At 45.5% G+C, this 23726-nt stretch overlaps 1 protein-coding gene across 3 annotated transcripts in view; it reads left to right on the plus strand.

The window, feature by feature from the left end:
- The window catches only part of ABL1 (ABL proto-oncogene 1, non-receptor tyrosine kinase), a 141561-nt gene that overhangs the window by 84394 nt on the left and 33441 nt on the right, over positions 1–23726 (plus strand). For 2 of the 3 annotated variants that reach the window (XR_014302054.1, XM_082695979.1), the window contains exons 2-3: positions 18834–19007; positions 19591–19886. Coding sequence is in view for 2 of the 3 variants with exons in the window: in XM_082695979.1 (XP_082552105.1) it covers positions 18834–19007; positions 19591–19886 (470 nt within the window). In the remaining variant the exon portion in view is untranslated. Of the gene's footprint in view, positions 1–2468; positions 2713–18833; positions 19008–19590; positions 19887–23726 lie in introns of those variants that run through there. The other variant, XM_082695980.1, reaches the window with a different exon arrangement.

Here is a 23726-nt window from a genome sequence, read left to right on the forward strand (position 1 = left end):
CTTACATCCAATAGAATACAAGACATGCAAACAAATATCTGGGCCTGTATTAACTGATAGTATTCAAGAATATGGTTAGAACCAGAAAAATCCCTATTAGTATATAATTCTTAGCATTAAACTGCCAATTTAGATATAGTTCTTTACATCTGTATTGCTGTATCAATGATGGACTTTATTGTAGCTTGGTCCAAAGCCCTTGAACTTTCCAGAATGGCACTAAAACAGATATACTGTATTTTTCAGTTTGTACTGGTGGCACCCTTTGAATTTTATTTTTGGCTTTATACATGGAGTTTGAAAGTTTTTAAGACAACACTAAACAAGTCAGCAGTCTCTACCTGTGGGCTCTCTAGCAGAACGACAATGCCTCCCAGAACCTAGACAGCATCCAAAGTTGGTGCACTTGTCACTTTGTGTCTCCACGTGGTGGGAACTGCGTCCCTACTTCCTGGACCGCACTGCGTCCCTACTTCCTGGACCGCACGTTCTTAGGGGCTCATGAGCCCTGAGCTGGTACCACAGCCCTAGCCAGACCTAGGGCCACTCAGCTGCAGGACAGACACATTTTGTACATTGATCAGAATTTGGTAGGACACCCTCGAAGAGCTGAGGATGCCGTGGCTGAGAGCCCCTGTGATGTACACTGGTCCCATCCAGTCCAATTGTGAATTTTTATGTGCTGTATTTGGCAGACCTATATGAAGATCTTGTTACTTAGCCACTCCAAGGTACCCAGATTTCTGTTGTTATAGGACAGGCTGGGAGGTATACACACGAGTCCAGCTTTGCCTTCCGGGGGTGACCACTCGCAGACAGGGTCTCTTAACCAGCCCTTCCTCTGAAATACACGATGTTAGCTATTTAACTGAAGATACGGAAATCCAAGGTTTTATTTATTTATTTATAAAGATTTTATTTATTTATTTGACAGAGAGACAGAGACAGCAAGAGAGGGAACACAAGCAGGGGGAGTGGGAGAAGCAGGGAGCCTGATGCAGGGCTCCATCACAGGACCCTGGGATCATGACCTGAGCTGAAGGCAGACGCTTAACAACTGAGCCACCCGGGCATCCCCAGAAATCCAAGGTTTTAATCTACTTGGAACTTACTATTGATGGGAGAGGCTGTGTCATGCACTGGTCAGGAGCCTGATCCTTGGAACTGGGCAAAGCAGGGTTGGTTTCCAACTAAGGTGCCTTGGGCAGGTCGCGTGACTTCTCTGTCAGGTTTTAACCTGAAGAATTGGGATACTGATTCTCTTTTCCTCGCAGGATCATTGTGCAAATGCGGTGTTGCAGTGAATGGAACAGGTTTCTCATAAGTGTCTGACACACAGTAAGGTCTCAGTACCTATTCTCTCTCGTTATAAGTGTGTTCTAAGATGTGAGCTACAGTAATTTTTCTGCTGTGGTTATCTGACACTCTTTGTTAAATAAATATTTATTAAATAAATTCCTTTTCTTATTGTTACTGAAATATATCTGATTTTTATTAAATGATTTGGTGTGATTGGGTTCCCTGTTATTTCCCACCGATCTAGATTTCTGGCTTTATGCCAAGTAATACACTATTGTGATTATTGTAATTTTATATATAATAATGTAAATTGTCAGTCCTAACCAGAGTTCTAAAGATTTCAGCCCTATACAGCAATGAAATGGGTTTTAAATAATAGTACCCATGGCATTTACCAAACAAGGACGAAAGTTTCCTCGTGAAGAAAATGAGGCAAAGCAGGGAAGTGGGCCCTGCCTCTGACGGGTACTTGCTGGGAAAGCTGGATTGCCTTTACTTATAATCAGAAATTATGTTTGAATTTGAACTGAACTTCTTCCGTTTCCAGCCACCTCCTTGTATGAATGTATGATTTGACAAAGGTCTTGCATACCTTCGGGGGTTGTCATGTGGGTTCTAGCTCTCTGATTATTCATTCTTTTACACCACCACTGAGTTAGCCTTAATCATTGTAAACTCAGTGAACTTAAATGAAACCAGTATTGTTAACTGCAAAGGAATTTGCATTATTCACCAAAATTTTGGGGACGCAGGGCTTACCAGAGCCCCTGCGCACCAGCGTTGTTCCACTGTAAGCAGTGCAGGTTGGGGGCATCTCGCCAGAGGGATACTCGAGGTTCCAAAGGTGGTGCTGAGCAGGCCTGCGCTCCTGGCAGCCCCAGTAGCCCGGGTCTTTCTTGGGTCGTTAGGACTTAGCCACGTTGAGAACCACTAGACGCTGCACCTCAAAACAGCCCCCCTATTGACTTAGAAGCCGGCCCCGGGTTGGTTTGGGAACCCCGCAGAGGGCCAGGGCCGGGGTGGGCCTGCGATCGCCGGGAAGAGCGGGGCGGCCGCCTGGCCGGCGCGGCGCGGAGAGGGTTAAGGCGGCGGCGGCAGCGGCGGGGGCGGGCCTCGCGGGCCGGACTCCGGGCCCTTTGTTAACGGGAGCGTCCGGAGCGGAGACCGAGACGCAGCCGCCGCGGCCATGGGCGGGCGCGCGGGGCGTTGGCGAGGCGGCGTGGCGGGGCCGCCGGGGCGCGGGAGGGCGCGCGGGGCCAGCCGGGCGCGCCGGGCCTGAGCGCGCGGCGCAGCGAGCCGGGCGGGGCCGGCCGCTAGGCCGCCGGCACGCGAAAATGTTGGAGATCTGCTTGAAGTTGGTGGGCTGCAAATCCAAGAAGGGTCTCTCGTCGTCCTCCAGCTGTTACCTGGAAGGTAAGCGCCGGCCGGCGCCGAGCGGGTCAGGGCGGCCGCGGGGCACCGGCCGGGCCCTCCCGGGCCGCACCCGCCCGCGCGCGCTCCCTCCTCTCCCTCCTCGGCCCTCCCTTCCCTTTCCCTTTCTCTCCCTCCCTCTCTCGCTCTTTCTCTCTTTCCTGCGACCGCGCCTGGGCGCTGCGGGCCGAGCGGGAGGGCGCGGGGCTCCCGTCCTCGCGCCCTAACCCCGGGAGAGCCCGCGCCGGGACCGGGATGGCGACGTCGCCGGGCCGCCAGCCGCGCGGCTCTCCCCGAGAAAGTTGGAGAAAGCGAACTCTAGAGGCCCGAACGGCCTTGTGAGCCCTCGCTGTGGAATTTCTACCGTTAATTGGGAATTATGTGTCAAAAAAGGTCTACCCGTGTTTGTGAAACATGTGATTTTCATTAAGGATCGTGTACAAAGGAACACGGCTCTACCATTTATGGATACAAAATTTCAAGCGATCTTTCTACCCCACACCCCACGCTCACAACCCCAACCCAGTGTTATCTGCAGACCACGAAGAGGTCTTAGGAATTCTCCCTTTTCGGGTTGGCGGGGAGGAAGCGAAATTGCAGATTTTAGGAAGGCGTTGTGAATGAGTCCAGAGTCCTTGGCGGGGGAGGGGAAGCTCATGTTAGGTTCCCTCCGTGAAGCGCAGAGCCAGGCAACTTACTTTTGCCTTCTTTGCATTCTACTTGGCTTCTCTCACCCCTGTGTTCTTCTTTCCTGTTGACTTCCCTTCTCTGTACCCCTTACAACGGGTGGGGGGGAATGAAGTGCGGATGGTGCTCGGTTGTTTTCATTTTGTTGCTTCCAGTGGACGAAATCGATCTGACTTAGGGACTGATCATCCCAGATATAATCTTGCTGTCCTTTTTCTGTCCTTTTCACTTAGGACTTAAAATAGGAATAGAAACGTAAAACTCATTTTAGAACAAGTAGAATTTTTGCTATAGTGCCATGAAGTTGTAATGTTTTACTTTTTAAAATGAAAGAGAAATAAAGGAAGGCCTTATAAATGGTCGAACCTCCCTTTTACAACTTTTTTTCCTAATATATATACCCGACAACCCTCACTGGGCACCTTTTTTTTTCCCCCCTGACTTGAGGGCCTGCCTGGAATCACATAAGCAACTTAAACCTTAAGCACGGTTGAGGTAGGTGAAACCTCTTTGCCCTTGCTGCACAGTATGTGTACACACCCATCCGTCCCCTTCCCTGTTTGGGATTTGGAGCTTTGGAGCAGGCTCACAAAATCCAGCATTTGGAGGGAGGAGATGGTTTATTTGTCCCTAAAAGTTGGCATCCGAGGCAGCCAAAATCATCTTCAGTAATCCGTCACTTATTTTCCAAGTTGCTCAAAATTCTGAACACATTCTCATTTACATCTGTATCGAGTTAGTGTTAGGCATTATCATCTCCATTTTGCAGATGGACCGCCTGTCGGGGAGTAGAAGAACGGACTTTTGTAGTTGCAGAGCTGGAGGAAAGTTTAGGTCACAGCAGAGCTGTGATACTGTTTTGTGTTTGGGGGTTAACTGGAGATTTAGTGTGTACCTGGCTGTTGTAATTATTGGGGTTTGGGGAGGGTTATCTAATCCTAAATGTCTTATGCCGTCCTGTCTTGAAATAATGCAGCCTCCCAAGTCTCAGAAAAACCACAGACTGCCTTGGGTTAAGGTGGCATCTAGGAAGGAATCACTGTGGGAATTCTCCCTCCTTACTGAGTTTCCCTTACTTTGCTGGTATATTTAATTGGAGAAAGTCAATGGAATTACTGTTTTTTAAGTGGAGAGAATTTAACCTCAGTGATGGTTTCTTGAAGACTGGACGTGCTGTTAGTCTCTCGGGAAGAACAATTGCCAACATCTGGATAAGTAATCCAGCCTTTCCGTTTTTACTGACATCCTAAATCAATCAATCAGTGTTTATTGACACCCACTCAGGGCTCAGGCAGCTCAGGTCACAGCGAATTGAATATGGTCAAGTTTTCCATTATGTCAAAGAGGGTTCAGCCCTAAACGCAACTTGGATCACTCATCTACTTGCTACCCAGGCCTGGCTGTCAAAGAAACAATTAAATGCTTATTGTATGCCAATCTGTGTTTAGGCATTCTGTCTTGGATTTAGTGTGCTTATTTCTCATGATGGCCTTGTGGTTATTTCTTCTTTATAGATGAAGAAAGAATCTAATTTACCAGATTAGGAAACTTGCCTGAGGTCCCAGAGCTAGCAAGTGGTGGTGTCGGGATTTGAACCCATTCTGTCTGACTCCAAAAAGCCCAGTTTTAGCTCTTCTGTGCTTTACTAACTGTGACTGTGACCTTTGGCACTCTCCATGGATGTTAAAATAGTGTCTTTAAGAAACACTCGAATGCCTGAAATAGGTTATTCTTTCTTTCCTAGAAAATTAATATTGCTAAAAATGATTATCTTTACCAATAGAAATAAAAATTTTAAATGTATTTTGAAATAGCTGTACATGATAAATTCTAAAAGGGTATTTTGTGAAAAGTAATTGTGTCTCCTATCCAGTTTCCATATATCCAGAGACAATCACTCAGTTTCTCGTGTATCCTTCTGGGAATAGCCTATGCATATAATAAGTATTTATATAGCATTTGAGTTTTGTGTTCCACCTCTGAAAAGGTATGTTTATAGCGGCATCTTTCACCATGACCACATTTAATTTTACAACCTTAGGTCTACTTCAAACACTGAATTTTCTGGTTATTTCTTTCCCATAGATATGTGGAAGAAAACACGAACACCAGCCATTTGAATCTGCTTTTTTCCCAGTTTTCTTTGTTCGTGTTTGTATTTGTGTACGTTGTGCATGACTTTTGTACATGGATATGCTAGTTCTGTAATGTTTGGAATCGAAATTTAATGTCTTGTGAAATGAACTCTTTTTGAACTTTGTAAATTTATTTTAAGGGCCTGCTTTTAAATGCTTCTTTTCAGCAGTTAACTTTCTGGCGAATGCTTTATGTGGTGCCAGCCACACAGATAAACTGTTCAGAACTTCTGCTTCAGAGAAGCTCATGCTCTTTTTCTAAATACTCTCTCCTGAGGTCATCACAGGCTTCCCTTGTTTAGTAACAAAGAAAATGTGAGGCTTTTTTAGGAGCCTAATAGAGCGCCAGCCAGCCCTCTGTTGGAGGGTACATTCACACTTTTGGGCGCTTCTGATGTGCTGGGCCGCGGCCCTGAGCACTTCACACACATCCTCACTTTGCTCTCCCACCAGCGCTGCGAGGTTTCTAGAGAAGAGGAGAAAAGCCCCAGTTCACTCTGGCTGGGACTGCTTGTGAATCCAGAGTTGGGAGATCCCGATTTTTGTCTGAACTCTCAGCTTTTCTGCTTCCTTACTTACCTCTAACACAGAAAGACCGAACATCCTCCGTCCAGCCCACCTTAGAGGATTGTTTTGAGGATCTGGGAGAAGATTCCAGTAAGCTTTTGAAACCAATAAAATGCTAACTATTTGTATTTATACTGACATGCAGTTTCTTTGAGATGTCCCTGAGTCCAGGTTGTTCTATGGTAAGGGCATTGTGGAAGTCCTGGTCTCATGTGGGGCACGTGGCCGCAGAGCCGGCAGCCTGGGCCTGGTTGCCAGCCGGCCGTGCCTGCTGGTCTAGGGCACGCCGCTTTCGGAGCCTCGGTGTTCTCATCTCTCAAATTCAACTCGCGGGAGTCCCTGTGTTGTTGAGTTGGGAGATTTGCACGAGAGATTTTGTTTAAATTGTTCAATATAGAGCCTCGCAAAGAGCAAGATATTATAGCACATTAACTGTTATTTTAAACAAATATTTAGCTAAAATGTGGCTTTGCCTGTTTCTCCATTGCTTGAAGTCATGATAGAAATAAGCTGAACCTTGCCCATGGTTTTTCTTGTTAATAAAACCATTTGTTTCAAGTTTGCTTTGGTGCATAGAATTAATACTTCCTGTCATTGGTTTTAAGGAAAGATACCTTCCCTTTCTCTAATCCTGCCCCCCACCCCGTTTTGGTTTTATTTATTTACATCATGTCTACACCCAACATGGAGCTTGAACTCACAACGGTGAGATCAAGAGTCACATATGCTCTTCTGACTGAGCCAGCAAGGCATGCCTCCCTCTCTGATCCTTTCTTATGCCCATGGCGAATGTTTTAATTGTGGAAGAAGAAATCCCATTGGTTCAAGATTGGCATCTTACTCCCTCCAGAGGCAGTATTTTTGCAGCTCCAAATAGTGAAAACTGAACATCTCATACTACTCGTTACTTTGTTCTAAAATCATCATAATTTTGCTATTGTAATCACTGATCTACAGTAGAAACAGGGAAAATTGTCCACAGATAAGCTTGAAAATATATGACAACATTGTACAACATGATGACTAGTTGATAGTACTGTATTGTAGATTTGAAAGTTGCTAAGAGATGAGATCTTCAAAGTTGTCCTCATAGGGAAGATTTGCAGCCTTGTGGTGATGGATGTTCACTTACTATGGTGACTGATCATTTCACATTATTGACCTGTATCAAATTATTATGTTGTACACCTGAAATTTATACATTGTTTTATGCCAGTCGTATCTCTATAAAACTAGAAAAGATGAAATAAAAAATATATACAACAAAAACTAAAGATGAAATGGGTTATTGGAAGAATTTAGCTTTTCCTGTGTAATAGTGGATCATAATTAAACACTAAAAGATTGATAAAATAAATCTTTCTTTCTTTTTTTTTTTTTTTTTTTACTTTTTTAAATGGAAAATTCTAAGTCTGTAAGAAAAGCAGATAGCCCATTAAGCTCCTTGTACCCATACTCAGCTGGAACAATGACCAAATTGTGCTCAATCTTAAATTGCCCTCAGTGCAACTGACAGAGTCACTCTCGATCTGAACGTCTTGAGTTCAAGCCCCAGAGAGGGCAGATTAAGTCACTTCTCATAGTCACTGGGGCTCAAAGTTACATTTGTTAAAACAAAACAAAACAAAAAAACACAAAGCACACTATGGTCGATCTTGTTTTCTTGCCTAGTGAAGTTACAGTTCCAAAGCTAATTACTGACATTTGAGAGGCTAACTTTGCCCTTGAGATGAGAGTTGTTATTCTCTGAAGTTGGCTTTCAGATCCTCCTTTCTTAACCCACACCATACGTACTTGATTCTGCTGTCTGTATCGGGTGGTGGTGACAGGGAAGTCCGATGAATGAGACTGGGAGACATTTGGGGATTACGGAGGAGAGGGAGGCAGAGAAAGGCTGAGACCAGAAGGAGTGAACCCAGATGAGAAAGGCTGGGGGGGACAGGGGCCTGAGGGAGGATGACCAGAGGTCAGCAGAGGGAGAGACCCCGAGGGGAGCAAGGAAGAAAGCCAGATTCTGAGACCGAAAGTAGAATGAGAGACTGAGTGGGAGCCATGCAGACTGGTGGCCGGGCTGGGGCACGGGGAGCTGAGGGAGAGGTGGGAGGAGTAGCCTCACCTCCGCTCCCGCCGCCTGGCCTCTCCAGCGGTCATGAGAGCGCCTGCTTAGTAGGCTCCTGGGGTTCAGTGCAGACACGGTGCTTGGCACAGTCCTGGCCCTCGGGAAGCCACCAATCCGTACCATCCACTCTTCTTTCACACTTGGTTACATAAACTTGAAACTCTTTGCTCTTAAATTCTCTTTAAAGACCTAATTCTTATCAATCTTACCAGTCCTCAAATGTCATTAACAGCACTGTACACCATACATCTTAAAATTGATTTTAAAAGTGGGCCATGGATAGAATTAGTCATTGATTTTTGGAACGCATACCTTTTTTTGATCACATTCTATCACTGAGATTAGCAATAGGAATAATAATGGCTAACAAGACCTTCTGGGGATATTACCTGCCGTCGGGTGGCCCTTTTTCTTCAGTGAGTCTGGTCTAAAATGATCCAGGAGTCCTTGATGACCCTTTCAGGGAGGACAGGAAATGTGAAATGAATGCTTGCAAACCATCCCAGGCCTGGCAGGCAGAGGCGGAGGCTTTCAGTCTGCTGCAAATGGCCTGTGACAGAATAAAAATGCTTGTACGGTTAGCGGGCTCACTGCAGACAGTTTGAATCTGGGCCAGTACAGGGACTCGGGGAACCGTTCCTCCCTCACAGACAGAACGTGCGTGGAGGTGCTGTCTGCCTGTGCCGGGACTATAACAAATTCTGTTTCTTTTGAAAGCGCAGAGAAATGGACTTTTATGTTGCACCTCGTTTTAGGATCTTAACAATGGTTTACAATCCATTTTAAAAAATCGCTGCATTTCCCAGAGCTTCACAAAAGCTTCCCTGGTGATGCGCCTTTAGTTTGCATCCTTCTGTCTTTCTGCCGTTCTGGCTGCAGGTGAACAGATCGTTGAGGTGCACTCTTCCTTCATGACTTAATTTTTTACCTTGTTGCTAAACACAAGTACCGCCTGTCCTACACAGCGGCTGCCTGGAAGAAACACCCACCAGTGCCGTGCACGCTGCCTTGCACGAGGCAGGCGGTGAAGACTGTGGTAGGAAAGCCGGGCTCTGGCCCAGAGTCCACAGTTTTGTGGGGACAGTAATAAATGAGGGAGTACCTGCCCCGCAGTGCAGGGCCCTGCGATCAGGTACCACACTTGACATTGGTGCAGAAATTTTGTGCATCCAATGTGCATGGAGTCCTCCTGACAGCCCGGCTAGGTAGATGCCATTGTTGCCCTGTGGTGCAGCGGGGACCCGGAGGCTGCTGATGTAATGACTCCAAGACCTGGTGGACCAAGGTTTAAACAATGCTTGTCTGCCCTGGAGCCCAGGCGTACAGATTCCTCACCCATGAGGTGGGTGGCACTTATCCCCCCGGGGCGAGGCGGTAGGAAGTGGGAAGGGCTTTCTGTGCCCACTCAGGAGCTCAGGCTTGTGCAGCAGTGGGAGGAAGGAGAACCCCAGCCATCTTTGGAGAGCCTGTTACCTGCCAGGAGCCGTGTCTTCCGTGTTCTCTGCAGACCGCCAGAGACCCTGCAAGGCACCTGACCTCTCTCTTCTTGTATTGCCACAGGCGACCCTGTTGGCCAGTAGTGGCCACCCAGTGACAGGCAGAGCCGTCCTGGGCTTCCTCTTCTGCTTCTGCCAGCCGCCATCCCTGTGGGATTTTAACCGGAGAGCTGCTTGGTCAGGCCTGCGCTTTAGAAAGACCCCTCTGGTAGCGGTGTGGAGGGGGAATGGAGCAGGGCAGGGTTGAAGAGGGGAGACCAGCCGGGGGTGTGGTGGGCAGCGATAGGATGGGACTGCCCAGGGAGATTTCGCAGGAAAAGTGGCCACAGTGTGGGCGTAACCTTAGCTGGGACGAGGTGGGGGTCGGGTCGGGAGGGGTGACCATCATGTTCAGAGTGCTTTGAGGATGGTGGGGTGTTCTTTCATTGGGGTCTCTGTTGTGCTCCATCTCCAGGAACTGTAGGCTTCTTTGAACAGAGTCTTAGAAAGTGATAGAGAATTTTTTTTTTTTAGTTTTTTACTTTTTGATAGAAGGAATGGACTGTGTACCTTCAGAAAGGCTTAGTACTTGGACTGCTGATAGAGACAGAGGTTAGCATGGAGAATTCTGTTTTCTAAACCTGACTGGCTTGGGACATTATAATGTAAACAGATTCCAGGGGAAATAGTTAAACCTTGGGCTAATTTAAATAACTTTACTTTTTACTCTTCAATTTTATAAAGGGGGTTTCTCTGGAAACCTATTTAACTTACTGCTTATAATGCCCATTAGTGGGAAGTGTGATAAAACTGCATTTATTTAAAAAGAAAGCTGCATAATTCGTACTTCTCACTGATTTATAGCAGCCTCTTTTCTAGGCCCCTCTCCCTGTCAGATCACTGGGGTTTCTACTGAACCACATCTGTAGTGTAGGAGTTGTGAACCTGAAAGGCTCTTGGGGTTTGGGATAGAATACAGGGGCTCCGTGTCCTTGGATGGGGAAATACTAGAACTTTATTTCACCGACCTCTAACGGAAAATTAGCGTTTCATTTTTTTAAAAATGTAGGCAACAAAGCTCAGTCATATTAGAGGTACTTGTGACTTTGTCACTGGTAGAACTCAGATATTTCTATGTCATCTAACAGTTGTGATTCTTGCTTACACATATCACTACTTTGAAATGACAGTAGTTACCCCTGGTTCTTGTTATTTAATGTGTTAATACAGAAGCATATATTTAGGGCACCTGGGTGGCTCAGTCATTAAGCATCTGCCTTCAGTGCAGGTCATGATCCTAGGGTCCTGGGATAGAGCCTCGCATCGGGCTCCCTGCTCGGCGGGAAGCCTGCTTCTCCCTCTCCCACTCCCCCTGCTTGTGTTCCCTCTCTCACTGTGTGTCTCTCTCTGCCAAATAAATAAAATCTTTTTTTTTTTTTTAAAGAACCATATATTTAATGCATTAATAAGGAAGTGGTGTGTCACAAATAATTTTTTGGAAAGATTTTGAGGACTAGTTCAGTCCAGTTGTTCTCCTTTGCAGTCCTCTATATTCTGGGCATTTGCAGACTTCTCAGGCATACCAGACCTCACCAGAGGGGCCACAGCCCAGCACAGATGAAGACCCCTCCCTTAGTAGCCTCAGTATGCCAGCTGGCCTTGGATGCCTGTCACAGTCCTGCTGTCCTTGCTAAGGATCTTGTTCAGGATCCACATCCTTCCTGATGCCAGTGAGCTGGTCCCTTCACAGCTCCTCACCCTCAGTGTCTGTGTTCCTATAAATTAATCCACAGGGCAGCGCCTGTCTTCTGTTTGACTTCCACTGTCGAGGCCATGTTCGTTTTCCTTAGCTGTGTTCTTCCCACAAGGAGCAGAGGCCATGTGGTGATCCTTGGCATCAGTACCACCTCGCCTACCCCTGCTCCCCAGCAGGTAACACAGCGTTTGAGGTGCTGGCGAAATTTGTTGAGTGTGAGGTTAAGGCCAAGGCTGTATTCAGCTAGGCTCGTTTCTTAAACAATTTTAACCGCTCTGGGTGAGGGTGTAAATTATTAAATAAAGGACCATGTAGAATGTAGATAAAATGATTTTCACCGAGTTCAGATTGTGGGAAATAATACTTTTCCTCTAAGCTCATCTTATAAGAAGTTGTGTGAGACTGTTGTGTACTGACTTGAGAATAGTCTGAGCATGATCTCATCCGTTGGAACCGAGTCTGAAATAAAACATGAAGCCTTCCCTCTGTTTTGAGGGATCTGTTTTATAGATTTCTGAATTACAGAGATGCCTGGAACTGGAGGGTAATAGTGAAAGGCCCACAAAGGAAATAAGAATAAAGCAACAAGGGTTAAGTAATTGAAATCTAGCTAAAGTGAGGGGAATATTTATCATTCCCAACGCGCCCTGCCCTCCCCCCTCCCTGACCGGGAAGGGCCGTCCCAGCCATACAGTGTGGGCTGCTCTGTCCTCGGAGGGCATGGGGGCAGGAGCACCTGCCGAAGGGGGGAAGCTTCCCAGGGCTGTTTTTCCCGGAGGTGAAATCTCCCCTCCCCTCGGGACTATGAAGTGGCCACAGGGCCCGGCAGTTCACTGATGTTATAACTCTCTTTCTGTTGGCCCACGGAAGGGGCTCAGGGGTAGCCCCTGGAAGTCTAGATCAGACAGGCCATGTCAGAGAATCTTTCGTGAACATTTCTGATCAGTGACACACAACTTTAAATTAAGAAAGGATTACTTTCATGTAAAACTGTCTTTAAATTGTACCTTAAAGACCCAGGCCATTTTAGAGTACCATTGAAGTAGGTTCGACACACATGGGCCCACTGAATTTGGTGGCATTATTTTTATTGGATTTTTAAACAGTTTGATATTCTCCTGGTTAAAGCCGTAGCTTTTTTTTTTTTTTTTTTTTTAAAGATTTATTTATTTATTTGACAGAGAGAGATTACAAGCAGGCAGAGAGAGAGAGAAGGAAGCAGGTTCCCGGCTGAGCAGAGAGCCCCATGCGGGGCTCGATCCCAGGACCTTGGGATCATGACCTCAGCCAAAGGCAGCGGCTTAACCCACTGAGCCACCCAGGCGCCCCAAGCCATAGCTTTTTGGAGGCTTTTAAATTTAATTTAATTTTTTTAGATTTTATTTATTTATTTGAGAGGGAGAAGCAAACTCCCTACTGAGCAGAGATTCCCAACATGAGGCTGAAGAGGGGCTCCATCCTGAGATCCTGACTGAGCCTAAGCCAGGTGCTTAACAGACTGAGCCACCCAGGCGTCCCTGGAGGCTGTGTGTGTGTGTGTGTGTGTGTGTGTGTGTTAAAGCTATCCCCATCCTTGGTACTCAACTGGCTAATTAATAATAACTTTGCCTGAGTTTTATGGGTGAATGGAAGCCTTCTGATGAACGGTATGGTAAAATAATAACAAAGGGGTCTTAAAAGGGGCAAGAGGCACTTTCGAAAATACAAATCTTAAGTAAGACTTAAAGTATGACTCAGAAAGGATGAGGCAGAAAATGTTCACTAAAAAAAGGAAGAATAATAGCAGATGCTGAAATTTCTCTCCCAAGACTTAACAGTAACCAAAAGATCCACTGGAAGGCACAGAAGAGGGGAGCTGTTCGGGGCCTCTCTTTTGAATGAAGCCTCGGGCCTTCTTCAGGGGTCTAACTTCCTGACCTCAGGCCTGGCAGAAAGTCCCCTCATGAAGCCGGAAGGCTGAAGAACATTCTGCAGTGTTGGCCTTGTAAGCTGTGATCATTTTTAAGGTTGACGAGCGTAGTTCAATATGAAATGAAGCAAGGAACTTGGCATTTATACATTGTGAGTCAATTTTGACATCAGCCTGGACTGGGACTTGACTGGAAGGTTTTGGTGTTGGGCTGTGGCCACACTTCAGCGTCTCGATCCAGAGGTATGCATGAGCAATACTTCCCTTTGGGCTTTGGCCATTAATTTGTGGAATGGAGCAAGAACTGGAGAGGAAAATCGAGAGACTGCCTTGGATTTCCTGACGTCCTGTTGAATCAAAAAAGCAGTGGGAGGCCCTTTCCTTCCTGACAAAGGGCTCATCCCCTCTCATGAAATTCCCAGCAGCGGTCTCCATGTTAGGGACAGTCCCTCCTCGTCCCAGACTTCAAATCCGCAGGCACCCCTGGGCCAGGATCGGCCTTCTGCCTAGTCCAGGTGTTTTCCAGGCCACTTCCCCTGATTATGTAACTTTGATCAAATCCAGATGCTGCAGAATGTTTGATAGAAGAGGTCAAATGGCACTGGAGAAGAAAAGCATTTCTGTATTCATGACTTTGGTTTAATTTCCTGTGTGGGCCGGGTCTGCCAGAGTTGTGTGCTCATGGCCACGAGGTCGGGACTCCAGAGGGAAGCGCGCAAATGTTTTTTCAGGACAGCTCGAGGCTCCTACTCCCCCAGGCTTCTTTTTCACATTAGACTCTCAACTAGGGAAGTGTCCGCCGGTTCCTATTTGTGACGGCAGTTTCTCTATTTTTGTAATTGTTTTCTGAATTATAAAAACAGTCCCCATATATTGTGAGAAGTAGGCCAGAATATAGAAGAGAATAAAGGAGGTTTTTTCATGTTTATGGTCCTACCACCCCATGTTAATAAGTACTGTTCACATTTTGGTGCAGTTCCTTCTGTACTGTTTTCAGTTTGTTTTGTTTTTAAGATTTTATTTGTTTGACAGGCAGAGATCACAAGTAGGCAGAGAGGCAGGCAGAGAGTGGGGGGTGGGGTAGGGTGGGGGGTAGGCTTCCCGCCGAGCAGAGAGCCCCATGTGGGGCTCGATCCCAGGACCCTGAGATCATGACCTGAGCCGAAGGCAGAGGCTTAACCTACTGAGCCACCCAGGTACCCCTCAGTTTTTTGTTTTGAGGGGCTTTTTTTTTTTTTTTTTTTTTTTTTTACAAAATTGGGATCATACTGTATATAACAGGTTGTAATATGAGCACTTAAACAATGCATTATTATGTGTATATTCCCAAGCCAATAGCTGTCGTTTCTAAAAATATTTTGAATGAGGGCGCCTGGGTGGCTCAGTGGGTAGGGTTCAGCCTTTGGCTCAGGGATCTGGGATCAAGCCCCATGTTGGGCTCTCTGCTCAGTGGGGAACCTGCTTCCCTTTCTCTGCCTGCCTGCCTACTTGTGATCTCTTTCTCTCTCTTTCAAATAAATAAATGAGCAGAGAGCCCGATGCAGGGCTCGATCCCAGGATCCTGGGATCACGACCTGAGCCGAAGGCAGAGGCTTTAACCCACTGAGCCACCCAGGCGCCCCAATAAATGAAATCTTTAGAAAAATATTTTGAATGGCTTATGAATATATTTTGTATTATGGATGGACCACAAGCTGACTTACCTTCTGTTGATATTTTGTACTTTTCTAATTCTGTGCTATTTAAAAATCAGTGTAAATAGTAGATATAGATCTCAGGATAATTCCTACAGGTGATAAAAGGTTGTGGAATTAACTAAAGATTCAGTTTGTATTTCCGGTTGCCCTCCTAAAGTGTTGTGGAGATTTCTCCGGGAACCACTGCCAGAGAAAGTTACGTTTCACTGAAGTCTTACACTGACATAGCCTCAAGAAAATGTACCTGCCAATTTGATGAAGAATTTGCATTTCTTTGATTACTAGCCAGGGCTAACATGCTTTCTAAGTTTGGGGATAATTTAAATTTTCTGTGAATTGCTTATTCATGGTTTTGGTTCCTTTTTCCATAGTGGAGGGATTTGTCTTTTTGTGTTGATATGCAAGAGTTCTTTTATGTTAAGAATCCTCAGTCTAATGGTGTTACTTAATATAATGGCAGTAGAAGACTTGACCCACCAGTGAGCTCCGCTTCCTGTAAAACCTGCCTCTCCGGTGCCCAGGGCCCACCACCATCCTCTGGCACTCACTGCTGCAGCCACTCCCAGGGCCAGTTACATTTCTCTCCGGATCTTCAGTAACACTTGTTGTTTTATTTACTTAGTATGAAACCAGTGAAATGCAGGCGTAAAAAGAGGACGGTTTCTATCATATTCAGATGGATGCCTTAGACAGGTGATTTTAACATTGCTGCAGGACCAGGTGTGAGTGAGCCAGCTGTGAATATTTGGAAGGGACTGTGGTGGGGTCACAGAGCTTAAAAATCCAAGTCTTCCCTTGCTTGGCCTGCAGGAAACCAAAGCTGGAAGCCAGTGGTGGGGACAAGCTCTGACACTCAACACACACCCACCCCTGAAAGGGCAGGCCTCATCCCTGCAGTCAGGGCCAGCAACCAACACCCATTCAGGTGGGGATGGTAGATCACACTTTTTTTTTTTTTTATATTAAAAAAAAAAAAAATAGTTCTCTGCCTTAACTGGCTTTACTTAGTTAACTGATCAGTCCCTGATCATGATGGTGCTAGGTGTGTTTTTAGATCCCATGTAAGATACTCGGAAGAGCGAGCCCTAAGCCATCACGAAGGCTCACACTCTAGGAAGTGGCAGTGTTACAGGTCCTCTCCCTTGAATTTCGCTTTGCCCTTATGATTCATACAGTGAGATTACCAGACATAGTCATGACGTAATTTGGGATTTACTCTTTTAGCAAAAACAATTCCTGAAGGTTTACTTCAGTCAGTAGTATGAAAGCTAGAATTGAAAGACCCTTGTTAGGGCGCCTGGGTGGCTCAGTTGGTTAAGCGTCTGCCTTCGGCTCCGGTCATGATCTCAGGGTCCTGGGATAGAACCCCCCCATTGGGCTCCCTGCTCAGTGAGGAGACTGCCTTTCCCCCTCTGCCTCTGCTCCACACGTGCCCCCACCCCCCAGGTTAAGGTTCATATTCAGATGGATGCCTTAGACAGGTGATTTTAACATTGCTGCGGGACCAGGTGTGAGTGAGCCAGCTGTGAATATTTGGAAGGGACTGTGGTGGGGTCACAGAGCTTAAAAATCCAAGTTCTATCTCAAATAAATTTTCTTAAAAATCTTTAAAGAGTGCCTGGGTGGCTCAGTTCATTGGGCAACTATGTTCGGTTCGGAACTTAATCCCAGATCAAGTCCTGCATAGGTCTCCCAGCTCTGTGAGGAATCTGCTTCTCCCTCTGACTTTCTCCCCTCTCATGCTCTCTCTCACTGTCAGTCTCTCAAATAAATAGATAAAATCTTTTAAAAAATAAATTTAAAAAAATCTTAAAAAAAAAAAGGACCCTCATTAGTTATGTTGTATTAGTTTATTCCAAAGAGATTTTTTTTTTTTTTTAGATTTTTTCTTTATTTATCTGACAGAGATCATAAGTAGGCAGAGAGGCAGGCAGAGAGAAAGGAGGAAGCAGGCTCCCTGCAGAGCAGAGAGCCCGATGTGGGGCTCGATCCCAGGACCCTGGGGTCATGACCTGAGCCCAAGGCAGAGGCCTAACCCACTGAGCCACCCAGGTGCCCCCCAAAGAGATATTTTAAAGAATGCCGATTTCTGTAAGTTCTCTAGGTGTGTTTCTGGAGGTTAGCCTCATTCCTCAGATGTCTTAGGTGTCTCCAGTGGTTTGGTTTATTTGTTTTTTGTTTTTGTTTTTGTTTTTTTGAGAAGTGAATACTGCAGAATCAGGCCCATCCCTGAGACAGGTGTCATTGCCCAAGAAAAGATGTTTGGGAGTTCTCTAAATCCATAAAGAGGGAACATTTAAGTAATTTTTAAATTTTTCTTTTTTTTTTTTAAGATTCATTCATTTTAGAAAGATTGAGTGCAGCGGGGGAGGGGCAACAGGAGAGGGAGAGTCTGCTGTGCGCAGTCTAATGCGGGCCTTGATCCCACACCCTGAGATCATGACCTGGGCTGTAACCGAGTTGGACACTCAACTGAGTCACCCAGGCACCCCTCAATAAGTTTCTTATCATTTGGGAAGATTAGAATTTCCCCCTTTCCTCCTTTTATAAATAAAGTTTGATTGCTTATTGTAGTTTCCTTAAATGAGTATTTAGATTTCAACCCATAATATCCTGTGACTATAAAGACCTACTTATCACTTTCTAAGACTCTGTCTAAGGGCAACTGGGTGACTCATTCGGTTGAGTGGCCCACTCTTGATTGTGGCTCAGGTCATGATCCTGGGTCGTGCTCAGCATCGAGTCTGCTTGTCCCTCTCCTTCTTTCCCCCACTCTGCTCTTGTGCACCTCCTCACTCGCTCTCTCTGGCTCAGATAAATAAATAAAATCTTTTTTTAAAAAGCCTACTTGGATTACATTTGCTGGCTAAAAAAAGCTCACGTGTATATCACAGAAATTCTAGTAAGGTTGAGCGTAGTTCAAGAAAAAAAAGGAAGAAGAAACTTCAGGAAAAGATAATGAACTGTTTGACCCAGTAGTGAACATTAGCCACATGTTCTTAATACAAGAAATGTTGATTGGTGTTCAGCTTTTACCACTTACCTATATGCGAAACATGAAGGACTTTGTTATTACAGAGTGGGAGGAACTTACTAGTTTTCACAAAGTAAAAGACATGTAACAAAGGTCGTTTTTGAGAGTGGAGAGCGAGCTGGAAGGAAGGGTAGGATGAGACTACTCTAACCTTGGGAAGGAAACCGCTGAGAGACACTGTCTATAGCTGAAGAACAAGAAATAAAGTCTATGCAAGTCTGTTAGTGAAAATACGAAGGTAACTGGTAGAGAGGCTGGCTGGCGCGGGACAGCACAGCTGTTGGCCTCTGGGTGTAGGGGAGATGGGCGTAGAAGGTGTTTGTCCTTCATTATAAGCCTTTCCGTCTTATTTGGTTTTTTAAATTATGTGCACATATTAACTTTGACATGTTTTTAAATGTTTTTAAAGAAACTTGTGTTACATGGAAGCAGTGGCAAAGACGTATGAGGACAGACTATTTCCAATTTTAACTGAGTTCATTTTGAATTAATGAATTTAACAAGCTGAACCTATTTGGGAACAGTGATTCCCACCTTGGAATGAAAATAATATTTTTCAGAAGATTTGGGAAAGGAAGAGTCCATTTTTACTTTTCCGCCTTTCTTATTATTACACGTAGATGTTGAGAAATGAAATAGATTAGAAATGTATAATGATGGAAACAGACTTTTTTTGTTTCTCAGAATAAAACTAACTTTTCCCCCCAATTCTTCCTGTTTCTTCTGTTTCCCCTTTGTCTTCCAGAAGCCCTTCAGAGGCCAGTAGCATCTGACTTTGAGCCCCAAGGTCTCAGCGAAGCAGCTCGTTGGAACTCCAAGGAAAACCTTCTTGCTGGCCCCAGTGAAAATGACCCAAACCTTTTCGTTGCACTGTATGATTTTGTGGCCAGTGGGGACAACACCCTAAGTATAACTAAAGGTAAAAGGGCTATGGACCACTGCTGGTGCTTGCAAGAGACAGAAATCAGAGGAAACTGTGGCTTGACTAGCTACCCCTTTGCCTAGCGAAAGAGTAGCTTTAAAGATCAGAATGCAGAGACATCAAAGAAAAGAAAAGAAAAGAAACACCTAGCATCTTTATAAGAGAGCCGCTTTTCCTTAAAAAGAAGAGTCCCTGTACAATAGTCTTAGAAAAACAGAGCATCATAGTGAAAAGAATGCCTGGACCGAGCACTGAAAATGCCTTCTTTTTTCTTTCTTTTTTAAGAAAAAGTACTTTTTTCCCTAAGAAATTTCATTATGCTAGGAACAGAACACTTGACTAAACCTAATAGATTTATGAAAACTGAGGCTCTGTGTTTTTTATTCAGTGCCAACAGGAAGCTTCATCTATAAAGTGTACTCTTCTGTACACTTATAAATGCATTTGTTTATGTGGATTTGTTAAAGAGAAGTAGGAATTTAGGGATTTGGAGATTTTTGGTAATCCTGTATGAATAAATGGGAATGAACGAAGCCAGCTTTTATAAAGCTGATGTCTGATTTGATTCTCTTCTTCTAAGGTGAGAAGCTCCGGGTTTTAGGCTACAATCACAATGGGGAGTGGTGTGAAGCCCAAACCAAAAATGGCCAAGGGTGGGTCCCAAGCAACTACATCACACCAGTCAACAGTCTGGAGAAACATTCCTGGTACCACGGGCCCGTGTCCCGCAACGCAGCTGAGTACCTGCTGAGCAGCGGGATCAACGGCAGCTTCTTGGTCCGGGAGAGCGAGAGCAGTCCTGGCCAGAGGTCCATCTCGCTGAGATACGAAGGGAGGGTGTACCACTACAGAATCAACACTGCTTCCGATGGCAAGGTACGGGGCCTAAGCCGGGGGAGCTGCTGGACTGCGGGTGTTCAGCTTTGGCCAGGAGGACCCAGGGCTCCTGATGCTGCGGTTGAGAAGCTAACACAAATCCCAAACGGGAAGATGCGTGAAGGCAGCATCTTCAGGTAGATGCCGCAGGCATCGCTCTGTTAGCCTAGGAAAGACACTCGTTGAGGACCAGTCACGTGATGTTACAAGTCCAGGGGCCTGGTGTGGCTCTCTGCCTGTCCTGCTGGAGTTTTGTTGCTAGCTGTTTTGTAAGATAGGAATTCCTGCTAGGTTTGGGACATACTTCTTAAATTAGGATTCTTCCTTTTAAAAAATCACTTATTGTGCTCGTAATTCATCTTCTATGCAATAATAAAAAAATTGCAATAATAAATGGATATTTTAAGGGGCGCCTGGGTGGCTCAGTGGGTTAATAAATGGATATTTTTAAAGTAAAAGACCCACCTTAATAGCACTTCCCAAATAAGCATGGTACCTGCCGTTCTTCCCGTAAATCTGTGTGTACCTGCGCGCGATTACACACACACACACACAGAGTTGTTAATCACGAACGAGGTCCCATTGTACCCGTTGTAGATTTCCAAACCCAAACCGTAGTTTTGTAGATGCGTTGAATGTACAGTTTTCTAAATTTTTAAATTTTTTATTTTTAAAGATTTTATTTATTTATTTGACAGAGGGAGAGGGAGAGGGAGAAGCAGGCTTCCCGCCGAGCAGGAAGCCTGATGGGAGGCTCGATCCCAGGACCCTGGGATCATGACCTGAGCTAAAGGCAGACACTTAACGACTGAGGCACCCAGGCACCCCGAATATACAGTTTTATTGTGACCTTTATATGAACAATGCTCAAGAGTCCATGAAGGAAAAGGAGGGTTTAACATTTTTCAGGTTCTTCCTAGTGATGGACACATTTTTCAGGTTCCTCCTGGTGACGGGCACATTTTTTAGGCATCCGCTCATTTAAACCTCACTTCGGTCCTCAGGGTGGAGGTCACTGTTATCTGCGTTTTTGCATTAAGGAGTTGGGGACTTAAATGGGAGGAGGTATTTTGCCCAGAATCACCTCAAGTGCGACTGGGGAGTGCGGCTTGGACCCGCTGTCCTCCCTGAGGTACCGTGCCGTCATCCGGGGTGCAGACGGGTGGGTTACTGGGCAACGTCGAGATGGTGGATGTGTTTTTTTAATTAATATGTAATGTGTGCACATGGTTAAAAAAAAAAGACGAAATAGATTACAGTGAGAATCTGTCTCCTAATTCCACTCCCCTTCCCAGAGGCAACCCCTGTAACCAGTTTCTTTCAGAGTACCCCACTGTATGTATATGCTTTTATATATATATATATTATTTTTTTTTTTTTAAGATTTTATTTATTTACTTGTCAGAGCAAGAGAATGTATAAGCAGGAAGGGCTGCAGGCAGAGGAAGAAGCAGGCTCCCCACTGAGCAAGGAGCCCGATGCAGGACTCCATCCCACAACCCAGCGGGTCCAAGATGCTTAACCGACGGAGCCACCTGGGCATCCCTGTACTTACATTTTTTTAAAAAACACAAATGATGCAGACTTCACACTGTTTGGATCTTACTTTTCCCACCAACATTCACTGAAGATCGCTTTACAGTAGCACGTGTAGAGCTGCCTCATTCTTATTAATGACTGCTTGTGTGGATGGACTATCCTTTATTGAAGCAGTGCCCTACGGGTCGACTTTTAGGTTCTTTCCAGTCTTTTGCTGTTACAAATAACACTGCTCTGAGGTGGCTTTCAAACCATTAAAAAAAATATCTTGGCACGCTGTATAAAAGCATTTACATCAGCACCTAGTACTCAAACTAGTAACAAAAGGTTCTGGAAGCCTTCCTCACCCTCACTGTATGTAATGCACTCTGATATTTCGTATTCCCTTCTGTTCTGTCTCGTTTTTGTTTTGTTTTTTTTTTTTTAAAGATTTTATTTATTTATTTGACAGAGATCACAAGTAGGCAGAGAGGCAGGCAGAGAGAGAGAGGAGGAGGAAGCAGGCTCCCTGCCGAGCAGAGAGCCCGATGCGGGACTCGATCCCAGGACCCTGAGATCATGACCCGAGCCGAAGGCAGCGGCTTAACCCACTGAGCCACCCAGGCGCCCCTGTTCTGTCTCGTTTTTTAAAAAAGTTGTGGTCAGAATCCACTAAGTTTAAGTCTCTAGACACACGTACATGTACATATTTCAGAGACATATGTATATGTGTACAAATTTCCATCATGTTGAATGTACATGTGTCATGTTTTGAGGGGTCTCTGTGCCATTTACTAAATTTATCTTTTCCTCTGTATTTGAAATATACCAAATTGGCATAGGGCGGGTCATGTACATGTGTGGGTCATGACCTGCACTGGGAACGTGTTGTACACCCTTTGTGTACAGTGTCAGTGTATGCAAGATAAGGTGCTAGAACTGACGGGAGGTTTTGTGCATTTAGAATTTGTGTAGATGTCGTCAGATTACCTTCTGTAGAAATTGTGCAGATGTGTTTACTCACCCTGTTGCTGGTGAGAAACGGAGCTTCCAGGAGAAACAGGAGTGCATCTTCCCTCCACCTCAACAGTGCTGTCAGGCTTGTGGAAACATCTGTCACTGATTGGTAAAGATGGTCTCATTATGTTTAATGTACATGCTTCGTGTTTTGAGGGATCCCCGTGCCATTTGCTAAATTACATTTTCGTGCAGATCTAAATACACCAAATTTACTTATACACTGAGATCTGTTGATGTACCCTCTGTTCTCTTCCAATATTAGACTTTTACTTGTTACAGTTGTATATGTTTTAATGTGTGATAGAGCTAGTTCCCCTCCTTGCAGTCCTCTTAATATTTTTATGGCTATCCTCAAACATTCATTTGTACCACACAAATGCACATATCTCTCTCTTTTTAATGTTCTTCTCTTGTTTTTCCGCATGTCTCAAAGTCTTCTGGCCAAAGCCCTTATTGCTGATATCTAGTGCTTTCCATGATGGCAGAGGTCTTTGTACCCAGCATGGCCACTTGCTGATGTGTGACTAGAGATCAGCCTTACCACCTTGCCTTTCGGGTCCTCATTCTTCTCCCAGATGTGGAGCTAGGTCATTCCATTCTGCAGGACATACTCCAGGTGGGGGGCCCTTTGAAACCTTGCCTTCAGCCCACAAGGGTTCCTCTCTCGTGAATTAGAACACCAGAGCACACCGCCCATGAGGGAGGTGATTTCCTGGAGCTGACAGCTTGCTTCCCATCTGTGCTGTTTATCCAAGGCAAACCATGCCGCCTCGCGGTAATCAGTTGAGGTTTGTACTGAACAGGGTAATGGTTTCTTTTCCCTGGAGTTGTTTAACCAGCATCCTAGGAACAGATTCAGGCAGGCATGATCTAGTTTGACAACTCATTAGCCGGGGGTCGGTCCAGAATAGCGCTCAGAGGGAGAGAGCAAGGCCTGCATGTGGGATGCATGATTCACAGAATTCGAGAAAAGCTGGTATGTGCCAGGGGAGCACAGGGAGCTCATTTAATCAGGCAGTATCCACCACTGGGCAACTCATCCAAGTGTCCTAGGCCTGCTGCCTCCTCCTCACCCACCCACCCTGGCAGACTCGCCCGTCAGCTGTCCGAGCACCTGGAGACGCCTCAGCCCGCGGGGTTATCAGTTCCGGCCATCTGCAGAGGCGCCTCTCTGTGAGGGCTGCACTCGAGGGGCTGTGCTGGGTGGGATCGTATTCCTGGAATGAGCGGAGCAGTATCCGAGGTATTGGGGGAGGTACTACAGCAACGCATGAGACAGTGTGGCTCGGCGCTGAGAAAGGC

The sequence above is a fragment of the Mustela nivalis genome (assembly GCF_964662115.1).
Source record: "Mustela nivalis genome assembly, chromosome: 13".
Classification (NCBI taxonomy): domain Eukaryota; kingdom Metazoa; phylum Chordata; class Mammalia; order Carnivora; family Mustelidae; genus Mustela; species Mustela nivalis.